The sequence below is a fragment of the Ips typographus genome, linkage group LG11 (assembly GCF_016097725.1).
Source record: "Ips typographus isolate SLU linkage group LG11, UJ_Ityp_2.0, whole genome shotgun sequence".
Classification (NCBI taxonomy): Eukaryota; Metazoa; Arthropoda; class Insecta; order Coleoptera; family Curculionidae; genus Ips; species Ips typographus.
Window position 1 is genome coordinate 10,639,081 of NC_138432.1, and position 17,525 is coordinate 10,656,605.

At 36.0% G+C, this 17,525-nt stretch overlaps 4 protein-coding genes across 8 annotated transcripts; 2 read left to right on the forward strand and 2 right to left on the reverse strand.

Annotated features, from left to right (window-relative positions):
* Positions 1-29: 29 nt before the first annotated feature.
* LOC145735933 (putative lipid scramblase CLPTM1) lies at positions 30-2,753 on the forward strand. Its single transcript, XM_081990075.1, has 3 exons — positions 30-224; positions 445-908; positions 1,340-2,753. Exons 1-3 carry the CDS (start codon positions 141-143, stop codon positions 2,562-2,564), a joined length of 1,773 nt encoding a protein of 590 aa, XP_081846201.1. The 5' UTR covers positions 30-140; the 3' UTR covers positions 2,565-2,753.
* A 266-nt stretch (positions 2,754-3,019) lies between these two features.
* On the reverse strand, positions 3,020-6,128 carry LOC145736116 (nose resistant to fluoxetine protein 6-like). Its single transcript, XM_081990365.1, has 12 exons — positions 5,936-6,128; positions 5,378-5,610; positions 5,124-5,320; positions 4,938-5,062; positions 4,715-4,873; positions 4,519-4,660; positions 4,355-4,471; positions 4,059-4,304; positions 3,905-4,000; positions 3,705-3,837; positions 3,471-3,645; positions 3,020-3,417 (listed from the first exon to the last, which is right to left on the reverse strand). The coding sequence occupies exons 1-12, from the start codon at positions 6,126-6,128 to the stop codon at positions 3,065-3,067; spliced, it is 2,169 nt and encodes a 722-aa protein (XP_081846491.1). The 3' UTR covers positions 3,020-3,064.
* tinc (transmembrane protein tincar) lies at positions 5,930-17,205 on the forward strand. 5 transcript variants are annotated; one of them, XR_014179806.1, is made up of 17 exons: positions 5,930-8,134; positions 8,900-9,159; positions 9,214-9,332; positions 9,392-9,608; positions 9,667-9,912; positions 10,024-10,214; positions 10,272-10,441; positions 10,495-10,783; positions 10,837-11,050; positions 11,103-11,262; positions 11,318-11,459; positions 11,520-11,651; positions 12,549-12,746; positions 12,806-13,176; positions 13,232-13,481; positions 16,719-17,006; positions 17,068-17,205. XR_014179806.1 is itself a non-coding variant. In XM_081990066.1 (15 exons), the coding sequence occupies exons 2-15, from the start codon at positions 8,967-8,969 to the stop codon at positions 13,446-13,448; spliced, it is 2,859 nt and encodes a 952-aa protein (XP_081846192.1). In that variant the 5' UTR covers positions 5,930-8,134; positions 8,900-8,966; the 3' UTR covers positions 13,449-16,511. The 5 variants fall into 5 exon arrangements, 1 of the variants encoding a protein (XP_081846192.1); XR_014179805.1 differs by lacking the exons at positions 16,719-17,006; positions 17,068-17,205 and adding an exon at positions 14,620-16,511 and having other exon boundaries at positions 13,232-14,519; XR_014179804.1 differs by lacking the exons at positions 16,719-17,006; positions 17,068-17,205 and adding an exon at positions 14,559-16,511 and having other exon boundaries at positions 13,232-14,489.
* Positions 16,356-17,443, reverse strand: LOC145735946 (uncharacterized). Its single transcript, XM_081990099.1, has 3 exons — positions 17,327-17,443; positions 16,999-17,274; positions 16,356-16,949 (listed from the first exon to the last, which is right to left on the reverse strand). The coding sequence occupies exons 1-3, from the start codon at positions 17,400-17,402 to the stop codon at positions 16,498-16,500; spliced, it is 804 nt and encodes a 267-aa protein (XP_081846225.1). The 5' UTR covers positions 17,403-17,443; the 3' UTR covers positions 16,356-16,497.
* Between the last annotated feature and the right edge of the window lie 82 nt (positions 17,444-17,525).

The following is a 17,525-nucleotide window of genomic DNA, read 5'->3' on the forward strand; positions in this document are numbered from 1 at the left end:
TCCTGTCTGTCCTCTGTCACGAGTCACGCAAGGCTATATAGTATAGTAAACGTCATGCAATTAATCAAAATCAGACCATAACTTTTTAGTTGCAGTTTATAAAAAATTTCACATGTTCAAGTCGTAAATTTGCTGGTAAAATGAGTGAAGGAAACCAAGAAGTTCTTCCAGACCCTGGCGGTCAAGTAACTGATGCCGATAGACCAAATCCGGACGGACAAAATGTAAGTAAAAACTTTGTAAGGAGCCCCATTTTAATTGCTAATGTAGATGCAAATAGAGGATTAAACTTATTTTTGCGCTCGCTTGATTAAACACTACAGTAATCCAAGCAAGGTTGTATTGTTTTTATGATATTAGTTTCAATTGAATAATCAATTGAGAAATTAGGTTAAGCACTTCACAGTCACACCCTGTACTATTTCTTGGACTGACTTTTTGCAGGCCCCACAACCCACAAGAATGCAATCCTTCTTGGGTGTCGCCAAATCACTGATATTTCGTGGGCTCATCATCTATGCAGTCAGCGCTTTCTTCAGGGCTCCTAAACCTCAAACAGCACAAAACGGCATCCAAACAGGCTCTGCTGTTCAAGCCAGGAACATATTTTCTGATGGAACACCCCTAACACTTTATGTATATTTATCAGAATCAGAAATTCTTGAAAACCTCCATCATTCCAACCTGTTTTGGATTAAAGAGAATATAATGTATGGGGACTGGACTGGTGGTCCTAATAAGGATGGCACTTTTGATGTAGAGAAGGATGTTGTGATTACAGACAATTTGAAAAATAATGGTTCACTGTTTATGCATGTGTATGTAACTAGGTTGGGAAACAGTCCAGATCCAAGAGCTAAAAACTACAATGCTGACCAGATGAGTTACAACTATAAGCAGTTGAATAGGTAAGTTGTGCTTTATATTTTTCATGTAGCCACTGTTTAAATTGTCTTATTGAAGGCTGTTGTGTTTTTATACTTACTTATTCAGAACAATATAATATAAACCAATAAGAACTTCTTATTATGCAAGTTTTGACTAATTTACTTTAAAGTAGGCATTTTCTGACCAGAAGGGCTATTTTTGCATATTGTTTAAACTGTTAGACATATTTAGATCACACAATCTGATTACAAATTTCAAAACTGCTGTAATCATGTCATTGTTAAGTATTTTCTAAAATACCTACATAGTATGGAATCACATGTTTCTTCAGTTTGTTGGCTTCATCAGGGTAGGGAAGAAACAACTGAACAGTTTTTCCTACAATTTTCTGTTGAAGTCATCAAAACACGCGTATTTCTTGGTGTCTAATGGTGTGAATACCTTTTGGCAGATTTAAAAAACTCAAATCGAGCAAAACAAAAAACCTCCTAACTGGCGAGACTGATCAAGCGCCGGTCGAAGACGGGAAGATTATTTCTCATTGGCACCCCAATTTTACCATCAACTTGGTGACTGACCAATCTCTGTGGACGTATGGAGCTGTCCCAGCCCCTGTAGACCAGTATGTTAAGTTTACTGAGGATTTTAAACACTACAAGCCCATAGTGTACCCCAATGATTACTGGAACATGGCCAGGGACTATAAGCCTTTAAATGAGACTTACAAGCTTAGGGTGACTTTCCAGCCTTTGAGTTTGTTTAAATGGCAGTTGTACGCGGCTCAAGCAATGAAAAACAGCATGTTCAGTATGTTTGACAATGGTGAGACACAACAAACTGATGAAGAGCAGGATACTATCAAGGAAACTTTATTGGATACCAATCCATACTTGTTGGGAATCACGATTGGCGTGTCCATTCTACATTCGGTGTTTGAGCTCTTGGCTTTCAAAAATGATATTCAGTTTTGGAATAATCGGAATTCTTTAGAGGGTTTATCGGTCCGTTCAGTGTTTTTCAGTGTGTTCCAGAGTTTGGTTGTGCTGCTCTACGTATTGGACAATGAGACTAACATTATGGTGAAATTGTCGTGTTTTGTAGGGTTGGGGATTGAAGTGTGGAAAATCCTTAAGGTGGTGGATATCAAATTTGAAAATGGGAAATTGGTTTTTAAAGATAAAGGCTCATACATTGAGTCCAGTACTAAGCAGTATGATGAACTGGCTTTTAAGTATTTATCTTGGCTGTGCTTCCCTTTGTTAGCCGGATATTGCGCTTACGCTTTACTATACTTAGAGCACAAAGGATGGTATTCATTTGTTTTGGACATTTTGTATGGATATCTGCTGACTTTTGGGTTTATTATGATGACCCCTCAGTTGTTTATAAACTACAAAATGAAGTCAGTGGCTCATTTACCTTGGAGGATGTTAACTTACAAGTTTTTGAACACTTTCATTGACGATATGTTTGCTTTCGTCATTAAAATGCCCACAATGTACCGAATAGGGTGTTTCAGGGACGATATAATATTTCTGATATTCTTGTATCAAAAGTGGATTTATCCAGTGGATAAAACCAGACGAAATGAGTTTGGGTACGCGCCTGAACCAGCTGAAGAACAAAAATCCCTTACCAACGGTCAACCAAGTAGTGAAAACAAAAAAGACCAGTAACTAATTAGATTTTCGTGGATGTTAATAATAAAACTATAAATTATTGTTGAGTTCGTGATGTTATTGTTTTGATATGTGATCTATTATAATTTCAAACTTGATCCAGAGAGTTCCTCTAAATTGTATATGAGGTTTACTTTGTATAGGCTTTAAGATGTTATAGGCCAAGTAATAAACGTATGTAAAATAGTGTGACCATCAGTTTGCCTATCAGACATCCAATGTTTTAATTTCAGGTAAAACCATTTTAGTTAAGTGAAACTATTATCAATGTGATTTATACAGACAGTACCATTAAGCCACTTTTAGAAATTGCAACACAATGCATTTGGATGATTGGTATTTTAACGCATTTAGGTAAATAGTAAACTTGTTAAACGCATAACTTAATAACAAGGTTTGTTGAATATTAGTGCTATCAGTCACTTTTTTATTGCTAAATGAAATAAAGCGACAATATAAAACCTAATTTATTACGAACCAAATTTCAATATCACAGTTTAGACTCTACCACTAATGGTGGTAACAGAAGTGGTACTGATGCCACTATCTTGGTCACTTTGAACTTCCCTTTCCTTGAAAGCGGTCTTTCTGGTTGAATTTCTTTCAAATATCAGTTTTGTCAACAAAATAAAAGGAGTTTCAAACATTATGGTAAACGGAAAAGAGATGATCATCGTTAACATGAAAACTCCGTTAGTTGAAAGTGCCATTTGAGGTACGGAAATTACAATTCCACTTTCCGACCCTAAGGCTAGCATGCTGACTACCAAAGGGTTTAAAAGATAGGAGCAGTAAGTTAAACGTGCCAAAGGAACCCAGGCTCTATAGCAAAACAGTTTTTCCAAAAGTCCTGCAATTTTAATTTTTTGTTGTTTATTTTGATAAGCATTTGGGGATTCTTACGGGCGTTTCCAGTGGATAAGGCCACCACAAACCATCCAATCCCTAAACCCCATAAAGTCCTGGACACGCCCATGTAAAAAGCGGAAAATTCGACGGAAAGTTGTCGAGTGTATAGGGTGAACAGAATCCAAAGGTTTAGGAGTGGGAACACCACCCACAAGGTCAGTCTTGTTCTCTAAAAATTATTTTTATTTATTTTTTTGGTATAGAAACTTAAAAAAACTGAGTAGAAACCTTTTTTAAAATTAGTTTATTCTGGAGTTTAATTACTAGGAAATACCCAGTAGCGAGACCAACCACGTAGGGCCCGATACGGTTCCAGGGTAGGTCATAGATGGCGTCAAGTTGTTCCAGTTGGTCATCCAAGCTGCATACAGAAATCAAAATTAGCTTTAGCCTAAGTTTTCCAGCTACAATTATTAGTCAAGACTTACGTAGGAATATAACCAATGACGTAGGATTTGTAAGTGGTGGTCACTACCTGCACCAGCAACAGTACAACAACCAGGACTGCTGATATTTTAAAATACCTAGTAGAATTGAAATTGGTTAAGTAAGGATGCTATTTTATAACGTTAATGGTAATACATGGTTGACAGCAGAACGAGAAAACACCCAACAACAAAGAACTGCATATCCAAAGCCAAGTACCAAGACCAGCTCAAACACATTTCAGATCTGGGATACAAATTGTTGATGTACAGAATATTCCTCCACCAGTATCGATCGCAGTTGATGTCAGGCCTTTCACTGAAGTACAATGAGGAGTGTTGGTTGTAGTAGGTGTAAACCAAATTGCAGAGCAGCAAAACTATGACGTAGGTAGGAGTCAACCTGGATTAGATTTATTATTTAGTACAAACCAAGTTTGTTGGTTCAGTTACCTTAAAAATCGTTTCAGTAGCAAGTAGAACAACTTTCCTATGTTTCCTGTCCAAGTTTCCTGCGTGTCTGATGGTTGTGATTGACTTTTGTAGAAGGTGTAAGTCAGCAAGAACCCACTGAAACTCATACATTTAATACTAAACAAACTGATTTTCAGGATTACCTTAAAAACAGGAAAGTGTCGACGCAGTAAGTGGAGTTAGAAAAAATTTGCGCTACAAAGTTCTCAGTCAACCTCATTGCGTGGGGGGGATTAATCACAAAGTCTGTTTGAAAGTAAGTGGTGTGCACATATATAACCCACCCTAAAAATGGTGTTTTTGATTGCCAAACTGCTAGTTTTACCTTGAAAATATTACCCATTGCAATGAATCTAAGTCCGTGAAGAATACGCAAAGAATCTTTGGACACTTTGGTTTTAGACCATTTTTTTACGTTGGAATAGAAGGAGAAACACTGTAAAGCTTTCAACCATACACTATCTGATTTAATTGATATTGGTGTTAATTCAGTGGAGACTATAAAATATTATGCAATTGTTGTGTCTTGAAGTTCTAGAATATTTAATGATCAGTGACTTACATGTATCTTTACCATTACAAATTGTATTGTTGTGGCCTCTGATAAGGTTTTTTTCCCTGTTATGTTGCTTCACATCGTATACTGTACCTATGACCGTTAGCATTACAATCACGGTCACAATCACCCTGTGTTATGACAAAACATAAAAATACAGGAATATGCAGTACTCTGTGATTGCACTATTACATGAAAATTATAGTTTTAGGCAAAGCCAACATCCACATTGCATCATCTAGTAGCATTCTAACTTTGATCACCTCCAAACTGGTCTGGTATTGTTGTTGGAACTCCAAAGAGGTTTCGCCAAAGTATTGTGTAGATAAATTGAAGATTTCCATTTCAGAACAAGACTTTGGGACGCACAATCCCAACTGAATTGTATACTAAACTTTGCTTTTTAGTTTCGTTTATTAAAAAAAAAAAATCAGAATAAGTCTTACATCCAAGGGCAATCTCATATGAGATTGCATTGTGTTGTTGTGCTTCAACATAATGCTAGCAAACCTAAAATCGAATGGTGGATAATCGAACGGAGTTATCGTTCGGTTAACTTTATCCAGACGAATTTCTAAAGGCTTTTTGTTCCTTATATCCTGACATTGCATAAGGGAGCCCAACCACAGGTTATTCCCGTAGAGGAAACCATCCGGTGGACGTCCGCTTGCGTCTAAAACTGAAAATTACATTAATTTGTATGAGTTTCTAAAAATGATTGATGAGGAAGTTTAAGAAACCGTCAATTTGAATAATTCATTGTTATGAAGAGAGATAATTATTTATGTTAATCGTTTTAGACAGATAAAAGAAATAGTGTCTAATGCAAAGAAAGTTTATAAAAGTTCAGTGTGTTTAAATGCAGTAAGAGAATAATATATGCAATCTGATGTAAAAGTAAGACTTATTTTGATCTTTATAGCAGTTTGATTGGGAAATATCTGTTGTTTTAAGGGTAAAGTTTCTTAAAAAGTTGAAAATACAACTGTGATCACAAAAATTACCTTTTAAACCCCACACTTTGCTTTGTATCACTGCATCTCTCAGATCACTAAATTCTTGACGGCAAACCGAAGTATTTCCGTCTGCCAGTAAAGATAACCCGAAAATAGGACTGTGCGCCCTTAAACTCTCCACGTTTACACCGTTAATGTAGGGCAACCAAACTGAAATTACGCACAACAGTATTGTAACCATTTTTTTATTTAGTATGTGCGTGAGTATAGTTCGAATTTTCTAAACCGCACACTATTTCGTCTCCGTTTTATACTGAAGTACAGTGAAGTGGGGATATCATCCCGACTTCGGATGGTACTGAAAAGATGGATTTTTGACAGAGTACTGAAAATAGTTCCAGTGCAGAAAGTTGCAAATACTCGTAGAGAAAGTTTGTGTGCAGTACTTATTTACGTATTAGTCGAGATTATTGATATTTGATTACCACATTTTTATGAAGTGACTTGATTCAGATGTTTTGAGAAGAAACAATAGTATGAAAGTTTCAGTCAAACTGAACAAAATAAATAAAATTATGGTGTTTCTCTATAGTAGTCAAAGGTGTTTCTAGGACATTATTAGCCTTAAACTAACTATAACTCTTGATCAAACAACAAAACTGCCCATAAACCTTAATAAAAACCCGAGATATTTAAATTGTTTTGTCAGAATCACCAACTGATGCAGTAGTTTCGTTAGAAACAACCTTCACACCAGATACAAAGCCTTACAGAGAAGGTACATGCACAAACGTTACTAAATTTGACCCACATTAATTTTTTTTTGTATGAAGGTTTATGGTATTTTCAGTCGTTCTGTGCAGAAAACATCAGTTTAGAGGAAAGTTTATAATTATGTTCTTTGTATTCGTAAAAGGAATAGTACCAGACGATGCTTTTGAGATGTTTTGGTTTTGGTGACGGTTTCAACGTGATTTTGGTAAGATTAATAGCATTGACGGTTACTTTGCAAAACGTTGAAATTAGTTTAATAAATATAAAATTTTCCATTAAACTCTATAGGTCAAATAGGTAATCAAGAAAATTGAGTCATTAAACCTGTACTAAAAATTATATAATATGATGGTTTCACACTTTGCAGTACCATAAAGCTGTAAAACAACCACAAACGACTATAATAATTGTAGTATTTAAAGCCGTGTATTTTGAAATGTATGCAGAAATGAGTGTTAATGACCCTTTTGACTCGAATATTTGAAACCAAATTTGCGTCAATAATCAATTAGTAGTAATAATGAGATGTTTTTAATTGCGAAAACGTTAATACAAAAACATTAATAAAAACGTAAAAGGTATTCCCTGACCTTTATAAAGGAGTCAATGTTTATCTAGAAAATGATTAATAATTTTTGCAAAAATTTCCACAAAAGTCTTGTTTTTTCGTAAACTTATTATTGTCAATAAGGTTTGGTGTTTTGTGATGCTATTGTGCCATGTTGCTAGCAAAAAGAATAATGAACATGGAAACTATAATTAATTTAATTTTAATTCTACAGTTCTAACAATCGATGATTGATCAAAACTTCCGACTGGAAATGAGTCTAATTTTAGCTCAGCTGCCAATACCAAAATGCATTTTCATCTCTTGTTAAATGGCATACAAATGATTGCAAGAGAGCCACAAGGGTGAGGGGGAGGGACCCGAAGAAACCGTCTTTTACTTCCGGCAACAAATCGATAGGGCGCTTATTGCGCCTGCTCGTTTGCAACCACCCCCTTTTTGATACCAGGGTAAAACAAAAATTAAAATTTGTAAAACATTTTTAAGAAAAGTTTTCTGAATATAATTGGGTAATTATGATCCTCATTGTCCTAGTTGAACTGAGTTTAAATTGATATGTCTAGAGCTTGTTTTAATGGTGATTTATTGAGGTATATTTGTGCAATTTTTGTAGGGTAACCCTCGTAGATCACAAAAGGGATGCATCAACCCTCGTGTCCGGTCCCTCTGCGTACCAAAAGGCGTGCGTTCTGGCGTTTAAAGGGCCGATTTCGTGTTAAACGCGCATTTTATGGTAAAAATTGTGCAAAAATGTGTTACACATTCGTGAAATGCTCAATGGATTTTCATGTAGTTAATTAATTCAATTTGCTTTTACATGTGACGGGCTTTGAAATCGTGCACGATGTATGGATTCCTGTGATTTTCTGCTGGAATCCATAGAGCAGGTTCTGCCAGTTATGACGGTGAGTATTGGAATTCCAAGACTATTTACTCGTCAGTCTGGTTTTCTGCTTATAAGAGTTTCTCAAAAACAATGCAGTAATTTTTCACTTTAAGAGTGGTCGTATTGATTTGCAATTAAAATTGTCCTCAATTTTCCTACAAGTATAAATGCATATTTAGCTTTACGACAGTTAATGATCGATATAGGGATCACCAAAACCACTTATATTAACTTAATTAATCCAAACCAAGTTAATTAATCTCAAAAATCAAATTTTGTTTCTTGTTGATTGCCCCAAGAAGATTTTTTATATAAATTTCTATTTCATGTTTGACACCATCAAAGTAATGTGAATCAGCATTTTTCACTCCATAATATTTAATGAAGCATGAAAATGCTGCTTTGATGAATGTAACGCTCTTGAATGCACAATAAATCAATATATAAAATCGGTTCACTTGAGGCTAAATGTTTCTAATTTTTAAGTCATCATCAGGAACTTCAGTTGTTCTTGACTATACCAAAATTGGTAAACTACACCTTGATTATCTAAAGAAACTAAAAGATGATTTTGTAAGAGTGTTTGGAAGATCTTTAACACTCTAACAATGAGGAACAGATTAATTTACAATTGCATCAGGTAACAGGCTGTAAAGAACAACTGTTGAATGTTTTTAAGGACTTTACGTATTCCAAAAATGTTCATTTACTTTGCTCAAGTGTTCAGTGGCACTGTTTAGAAAAATTGTCACATTTTCTAATTCAAATTATTTTTTTATTTCAGGTCCTGTACCACCCAATATGTGTTCATTTAAACAATAACTTTTAAAGTAGTGAAAACCGAAAAAAATATGAGTTCGTTAGGTAGACAGTCCAGCAAAGGACACTACCAGGCCATAAGGTCGGCCGAAAACGAATGGCCTCCAAACAAGTACAATAAGAAAGATGGCGTCCATTTAAACAACCTTTGGTCCATTTGGTATGGTATAATCTGCGCCATTTTGCAAGGTTACCTCGCCTATCGATGTCTCAAAGAGATATTGGGTATGATTTTCTATTGCACTTGATATAAATGACTAGTTTGAATTGTATGTCCAGGTTATTCTGTGCTAACTTGGCCTGATGGACTGCCTTACTTGGAGCTAAATTGCAGCTTGGGGCTCAACGGTGCCGTCTTTTTGTTGCTGCCCATTTTCTTTACTGTGACAATTCTTAAGGTTGTTTTCTATACATTTCAGCTATAGGGTTTACTCAAAAAATGGTTTTGTGTTAATAGATTGGGAATTTAGCAAATGACGGTTACAAACTTGGTCGGCAAACTTCAATGTGCAGTCGAGAACCTACGGATGTTCTGAGCAATGGGGGAAATTGCGGTCTGTTTCGTTATGGGGGCCCTACAGCCCCTTTCATTCATATCGCCATGGCTTTCTGCTTGCTGATCCCTAAAGTGTTGATGGAGGCCAAAATGATTCAAGCAGGCTTTCTAAGCCAAGGTTAGTTATTACCTTTTATATTCACTCTCAAGGGGATTCACTCAAAAATTGATTATAGACTATGTTTGGCGGACTGATTTGGACTTCCTGATCCATCACAATAACGGGTCTGTGGTTCTGAGCTTTACCCCTCTGAACGGCAACGGATCAGAAAGCCCCACTTTGGAGCTAAGCGGAATGGCTCAGAGATTTTACGACCCTTCGAAAATCGTATCGTTTTCCAGCGTTAACTTGACGCACACTGTTATGAAAACCCTTAAGGACTTTATAGGGCATGAAACACGGAATTATGAACTAGATAATGGTAAATTATTGTTTAAATTTGATTAGACATTATTCTGAAGCTTATTCATATTGTGACTCTCTGTTTTGTTCTAGTCACCACTACGTTGTGCTTTATTTATGCATTTTGCAGGTGGAATTTGGAGTTCTTCAGTCTCGTTAGAATACATCAACTTGATTATCGCTTTGATGGTTTATTCGGTCAGATACCCCGCAATTTTCTGGTCTGCCAACAAGGCTCTTGGCTTGCTTTTCTCCTTCATGCTTTTTGTGAACGGAGTTCAGATTGCCTTGTCATTTACTGGAATTAGCATCCTGTACAAAGTAATAAGTTTATATTTATGAAAAGTATTATTTTTTCTAAGTAGAAAAAATTATTAGATTCACATAGCTGGAATATGGACTTTCACACCTTTACCTTTGTACACTCAATTTTTCATCAACACTTCACCGTTTTTACTCAACGCTCAAATGACGTTTGTCCTGTACATACTGGCAACTCTAATGGTCTTGGCTAGTAGTGTGGTAATGTACTTTTACGGGCACACCAGGTAAGTTGCACACCTTTTTGCCCTAAGGATTTCTGTATCGAATGTTTATTCAGGTTTACGGAATTCATCAATCACCAAAGGGATAAAAAACTTATTACACTGCCTGGTTCCTACAGCAACGTTTGGCTGTACTTTACTCATTGTGCAGCCTTCGTTATTATCATGTCTATTGGTACTTTTAACGCCCATTTGGTGCACGATTTTCTGGTTACTTATCGAGGAACCCATGACAAAATCCAGCTGTTTTGTATTGTGTACGATTTGTTTCATTTGGCCTTCTGGACCTTTACTTGGCTTTTTCTGAGCGTGAAAAATAAGTGGACTTTTAAAATTCGTATATCTGTAAGTCATTCCCATGTTTTTAGGTAGCTGGGTTAAAATGAGTGGTTTTCCAGATTGGTGAGGCCGTGATAAGGGAGTCACGTTCGCTTCGTTTAATTCACAGTGTTCACTTGAATAATCAACCCCATTCGGACGAGGCGTCACCCCCTCAACCCTTGCTGATTATTGGGAATGGAAGAACGTACACTGTGGCTGACACTTTGCCTAAAAAGGCGATCATGGAGGTTCTACAAAGGTCCGCCGTAGTTAAAAAGTCCAAAAGCAACGGTATTTTTGCCCTATTCACACTTACCAGAAATTATTAAAGGTTTAATAACAGGTTCCATGACTGCTAGTGAAGATTTAAGTGAAGAAATCTACTGGTTACGCCCAACTTTGGATGAAACCTCCCAATCCCAAAAGAGATCTAAGTATCTCAAATGGTTTAGAAAGAAATCAAAGCAGAACTTTATGGAAAGTTCAAACACATCACCCAAAAGGTTTCTCACCTCCTTATACCCTTAATAATTAACCTTATTTGGTACTAAATTTTAGAATTAAAAACAATATAAGAAACAGCGTGATACCGGGCATAGACGAAGACGACGGTGACTACGCAACCTTAAGGGAACTGCCCTTAGCCTCGTCCATGCACCCAAGAACCACAACCATAGAAACGTCAGGAAGTGAGGGCAAGGTACAGGTTATACAAGCTAATTCAGGTTGGACATACGTAAAATGTAATTGTTGAGTGTAGTTGCTGGCCGCAGTCCACGACGAAGAAATCACCTACGCGAGCGCGAATAAGGATTTTACGCCGCCCGGTATATATCAGGATCGGAACCCGTTGCTCGAACCCATTGTCGTACATACGGATTTTGCCCCTCAAGTGAGTTTCACACTCTACAGAGTGTTCTAAATTAAATGCGCACCATTGCCAACTTTTTTATTATTGAAAATAGAAAATTGTTTAAATTAGCAAACTTAATGTCAAATAGTTAACTTCAAACGCATAATTTAATATTTTTCCGTACATCCCGTACCTTAAGTCTGCCATTAAATGTAAAATGCCAGAATTTAAACAATTTTCTATTTTCAATAATAAAAAAGTTGGCAATGGTGCGCACTTAATTTAGAACACCCTGTATACCGAAGTCAATGGGTGCAGTTTATCTAAAATATTTTCAGTGTGATGACACTTCTGGCTATACCAGAAATAGTTACCATCTCGTTTATTTTAAATGAAACTAGACATACTTTCTGTATGTAATGTCGTATACCTATCTGTATCCGTTTCTGAGATATTTACCATTTTATGTGAATTTTGACATTTGCAATACCTAAAACAGTTTTTTGTGGTTTTTCGTGTTTAGCCATGTTGGTTCAACATAGTGGCTGCGGAAAAACGTCTAGAAAATGATACAGACCTCAAAAAATTAATTTTTGAGAGTGCAATTTTAGGATTTATTTTTTTGAGGCCAATTTTTAACCACCCCGTATTATTAATTTTGACATTTTTTTGCACCCATTGTTAGAACCAACCTTGTTTATTAACATGACAAAATACAAAAACCAAGAAGAAAATGTAAAATATCACATAAAATGGTAAATATCACAGAAACGGATACAGATACAGTATATGAAATTAAAAATATACAGGGTGTTCCATTTAAAGTAAGCGTAACTTGGTTTGGTTGTTGGTAACGTCATTATAGTTTTTCCTTAACGGTTCGTGGTGGACCACCTTGGTGATGGATAATCAAATTAACTGAATTTTTTGTTTTAGCCTTCAACTTCAGGTAATTGTGAACGGCTCTTAAGAGCTGATTCCGGAATTTTAGCTCACGAAGAACTACCCGGTAGGTCCAATTCTCTTAGTACTGAGTGTTCAGTGAGTCCCCCTGAACCTCCCGGAAGTAGTCACAGTGAATCATCCAGTGGGGTGCATTCTAATGACAGTAACGAGACTTCGATCCGTAAACAGGTTTTTGCTTGCAAAAATGTGTTTTATTGTAATGTTTGAAAGTGTTTTTTTTTTTCCAGAAGGTTTCCAAGTCAAATAATGACTGGAAATCGTCTCAAAATGACGTAAACTCCACCGCGGGCAGTACTACCACAAATGGGGATGTTAATCCTGAGAGTACGGTGGTTATTCGTAGAAAGTCGATTAGACCAAACCCAAATGAAGGAGTAGCTGAAGCTATATTGAAGGAAGATCCTTACGGAAGGGCAACCAACATGAGAATGACCTCCTTTATGGACGCGAAAGGAATTTTAAGCCAATCATCTTCGGCAACGTTGCCACATTACCCAACTCAACCTACAGTTCAAAATGTATTCTCTAATTGCTCAACCATGCCCTTACCTCAACACACTTCAGCTAACATCCCTCAACCCATTGCCAACGGAAATAGGTACAGAGTTTTGAATCATTGAGTTAACCTTTAACCTTTAATGATTTTTTTTCAGCTGCAACGTATACCCGAATCGACTGCACTCGACAATACCCACCCACTTAAACGGGGTGAAAATCATGAACACTAATCACAGTCCTTGCATTAAGGGCGTCATATTGAAACAGAGCGAGTCGGGGCCCAGCGTTGCCAAGTTGGAACCGATCTACACAAAAATCAACAGGGCCACCAACGAAATTTGTCATTATAGCAGTAGCAGTAGACGCTCGTAGAAATAAACCTGTAAGAAAGGTTATGCTTGAACAGTAAGTACTCTTTATGATTTTTATAGTCAAAGAACGGCAAGTTTGCCAATTTATGGGTTTAGTTTTTTTAAATAAAACATAATCAGGTTACCAACCATCAGTTGTTTATGAAGTTTTGTTTTGTCTCTTGTTACCGTCAATTTTCTGTGGATAATTATAGAGCATGAAAGAAGAGCATAACCAAGGTACATAATACTCACTAATTCATTACCACTTGTAAGTGTATAACAATTCCCTATATAGGGTGATTCATATTTTTGCGGAGACAAAGCACATAGAGGACCTGAAAACAAGTTGAAATGCCATTTAAGATTTCCAGTTGCCAGTTTTTTTTTTATTATTTGATTATCTAACAGGACATTTAATGAGGATTCCAAAAATGTGCTTAAAACTGTCATTTTCTTACTCCAAGTGGGTTTGACAAGCAATTTTGTTTCTGACTGTCAAATTGTGCTCAAAAGTTTGGGGCGTAATATCTCGTTAACCATGGTCTTGAGAAAGAAATCTTAAATGCTAACTCAACTTGTTTTAAGGGTGATGGTATATTAGAAGCATCTAGAGAACAACTCAATATTTTTCACTGCAATTTGGAGTGTAGCCTAAGTTGGCTCCAAACTCTCTTTCCAAAATATTTTGGACTTAACAGTCGGAAAGAACACCAACTTTTGATTTTCAAATGGAACACACTGTTTTTAATCTCATTAATGTTAATGCTTCCCTATACCTATCTTGCACCGTTTCTTAGATATTTTATAAAAATGGCGAATTTGTCAGCAAAACGGTGGTCTAAACTTAAATTCTCAAGTCCTGAAAGGTTTTCTGACGTGACCTTTTGTCCTCAGTTAGACAATACTACATGGTTGAACGGCGCAGAGATAGAAAATGAAAAAAACCTACAGAGTAGTGGGTCAAATAAAACAAACTGCAAAAAGTCCGTTTTTTTAAATGGATATAGACTACTTATATAGACTACCGTTTTGCTGTAATAGCATTAAATAGTCTTTAGAGGCCTCTGGCAACTCTAAATGAGTAATGAAGGTTTCAAAGGCTTCTGGCAGTATTAAATAGTCTTTAGAGGCTTTTAGCAAATCCAAAATGTCTCCTATAGGCCTCTGGCAACTCTAAATGAGTAGTGAAGGTTTCAAAGGCTTCTGGCAGCATAGAAACTTACCATTTTTATGAAATATCTAAGAAACGGTGCTAGATAGGTATAGGGAAGTGTCAACATTAATTACAGCCTTCCTGCGGGGAATTCTAAAATGAGATTAGAAACAGGGTGTTCCATTTGAAAATCAAAAGTTGCGGTTCTTTCCGACTGATCTGGCAACACCGTAAATTTCAACATTTTTAGGATAGAGCGAGTTTGGACCCAACCTAGGCTACACTCCCAATTTCAACGAAAAATATTGAGTCGTTCTCTAGATACTTCTAGAGGTTGTTGGATCACTCTGTATATTTACTATAAATATAAGTAAAACCTTGTGTTTAAATTGCTGTTGTTATATGATTACGTCTTTATATGTTATTGATATAAAAAAAAATGTTTATTTAGACAGATGAAGAGCGTAAATAGACTGATTTTATAGTTTTATAAATATATAGGAGTTTTGGCTTTTAGGAACCGTTTCAACTCACTCATTTATATACTTCATTATAGTGTGTATATACATTTAAACATAATAGAGCCACACTGTTATATAATTGCAACCCGAATCAGCCTATTTGAAAACAGCGCACAATATGCATTTTTAATAGGTGGGCTGTGTGTTATCATTATACAAATAAAATCAATAATAAGGGTAAACTCGAGACAAATAATGCGCAATTACAATAAATCGGTGTGTAGATTAATATTTTGTATGCCCTTTTAAAAGGGACAACTCTTTTATTGTGTTTTTTAGTCGAAAATCCCTATTTTTCGAACCGTAATGATGATCTAAGGGGTTGAAAGTTCAGGGCAAATTATTAAAAGATTAGAGGAAAACGAACGACAACTCAATGGACCACCAAGCTATAGTTTCTTACGTAGTATAAGACCTGTGACGTATACACACGCATTTATCATTATAACCTATATGTATAGGTGTTTTAATAAGGCAACAATTAAGAACAATATCTCCCCTTTCATATCATATATTAAATAAATAAAGTCACTGTAGGCGTTAACGTGTCATCAAACATATATTTATATACTACTTATATACCTACAAAAACGAAACCCTAGCTTTTGTATTGCCCTTCCAAGGAAAAAAGCTTGTGTCGTGTTGTTAGAGTCTTACCTCCATTACGAATACAGCATATAGTATATATAACACCTTATATACCTTCTACTATTACTATATATTATATAAAACTATATGTAACTGCTGCTGGTTGTGAAGTGTTAACTAAAAATGACTACTGAGGTTGTAACTTGGTGTAGGCTGATCCTAATTTCACACATCTTTTTCCTATATAAAACAGAACTGTGGTTGTGCGGCTATATATTACCTATCTACTTATATAAGCAGTACCTTTTGCAGTTTTTAAAATTAAATAATATATTGAACAGAAAATACTTATCACAAAAAAGAGATTGATACCCATCAGATCGAGATATAATCTATATACAATATTATGTATTTTGCAGTTTGGTTCTAATGAAGAATTGTATGATTTTTTAAGTAGATGTCAAACTGCAAAAATCACACCCTAAAAAAATTATTATATTTGAAAATAAGTTGCATGGAAATACGTGTTGAAACCAGATTGTGACCACGCTCATATCCTAACAAATGTATCTCTTCACATCTATACCTCCTTTAAAAGGGTCAATTTTTGTTGTTTTTTATTTGTTTTTCTTTTGATTCGTTCAATATTATATAGCTGACAAAGTGTTATATACTTTTGTAATAATTTATTGTTATGTAATAATTTAACTGACCCAGAACCTGCGTGTATTTTCCTACTCTGATGTCTATTTATAAACTAAAAAACCTGCAATATGTTGCATTCATACAATGTAGGTAAATAAATATTATTTAGTACTGATTTTGGGTTTCACATTAGCTACAAGTAGGAAGTCCCCATTCCTAGTCTTTTTCACTTGAACTAATCCAGGATCGCAACATTTTCCTTTAAGTTTCTTCAAACTACGATGAAACACCACTTTAGGTTTGTCATCAACAGAAATTAACGGATTATTCCGGGCACTATCGTCGTAATCTTCTTCATCACTCTGATCTTCACTATCAACAGGTTTTTCCGGGATTCCCCCACCATCTTCAGGACTTACAACCTGGAAACCGGCTGCCCCCATGCGGATACAATCAAAAGACCATTCGATCAATGTGAAGTCCTGCCAGTTTGCTTCAGCATCAATGCACATGTGGATGTTTCTGTTGTTGAAGTAGACGTTAGAGAATTCAGCGCACACTTGAATGAAACGAAATCTGGGCGGACGGATGCAAATGGGCGGAGGATTTTTACCTAAAATTTACTCCAAATGTGACGCAGAAAAAAAGATAGTGCTATTTACCTGAGAAGGTGCGGTCAAAGAAGGGCACATTGTTTAAATACATCACAGCGTGAATGGCAAATTCTTCAGGTTCGTATGTCATATTGAGGCAAGCTTTTTGGTTGAGTCTGTCGAGAATGTAGCCGGTACAACAGCCGCATTGCCCTTCTGCGCACTGACAGGGCATCCGGAAAGCAGGAAAAATTGGTTTCCTTGTCGTGGATGGTACTGTCGAAGGGCTGGTTAGTACTGTGGGTAACTGTGTTGTATCCAGAACTAGTTCAGTAACGTTCTGAGCTAAAAATGTTAGAAATGTACCAAAAAGCGTGTTTTCTTTGATAATACTTACTTATAACAACCTCTATTACTACCCAAATTATTACTAAAACGCTAACAAAGTTCACAATGAAAGAAGAAGTGTTCATGGTGGTAATTTTACATAAAGTGTGCACTACAATGGTCAGATAGTAAATAATGATGCCCTGCTATATTGTAACGTGCTACTTTTTCCTGTTTTCGTTTATCAATCTCACTTTCTCCACGTCCCA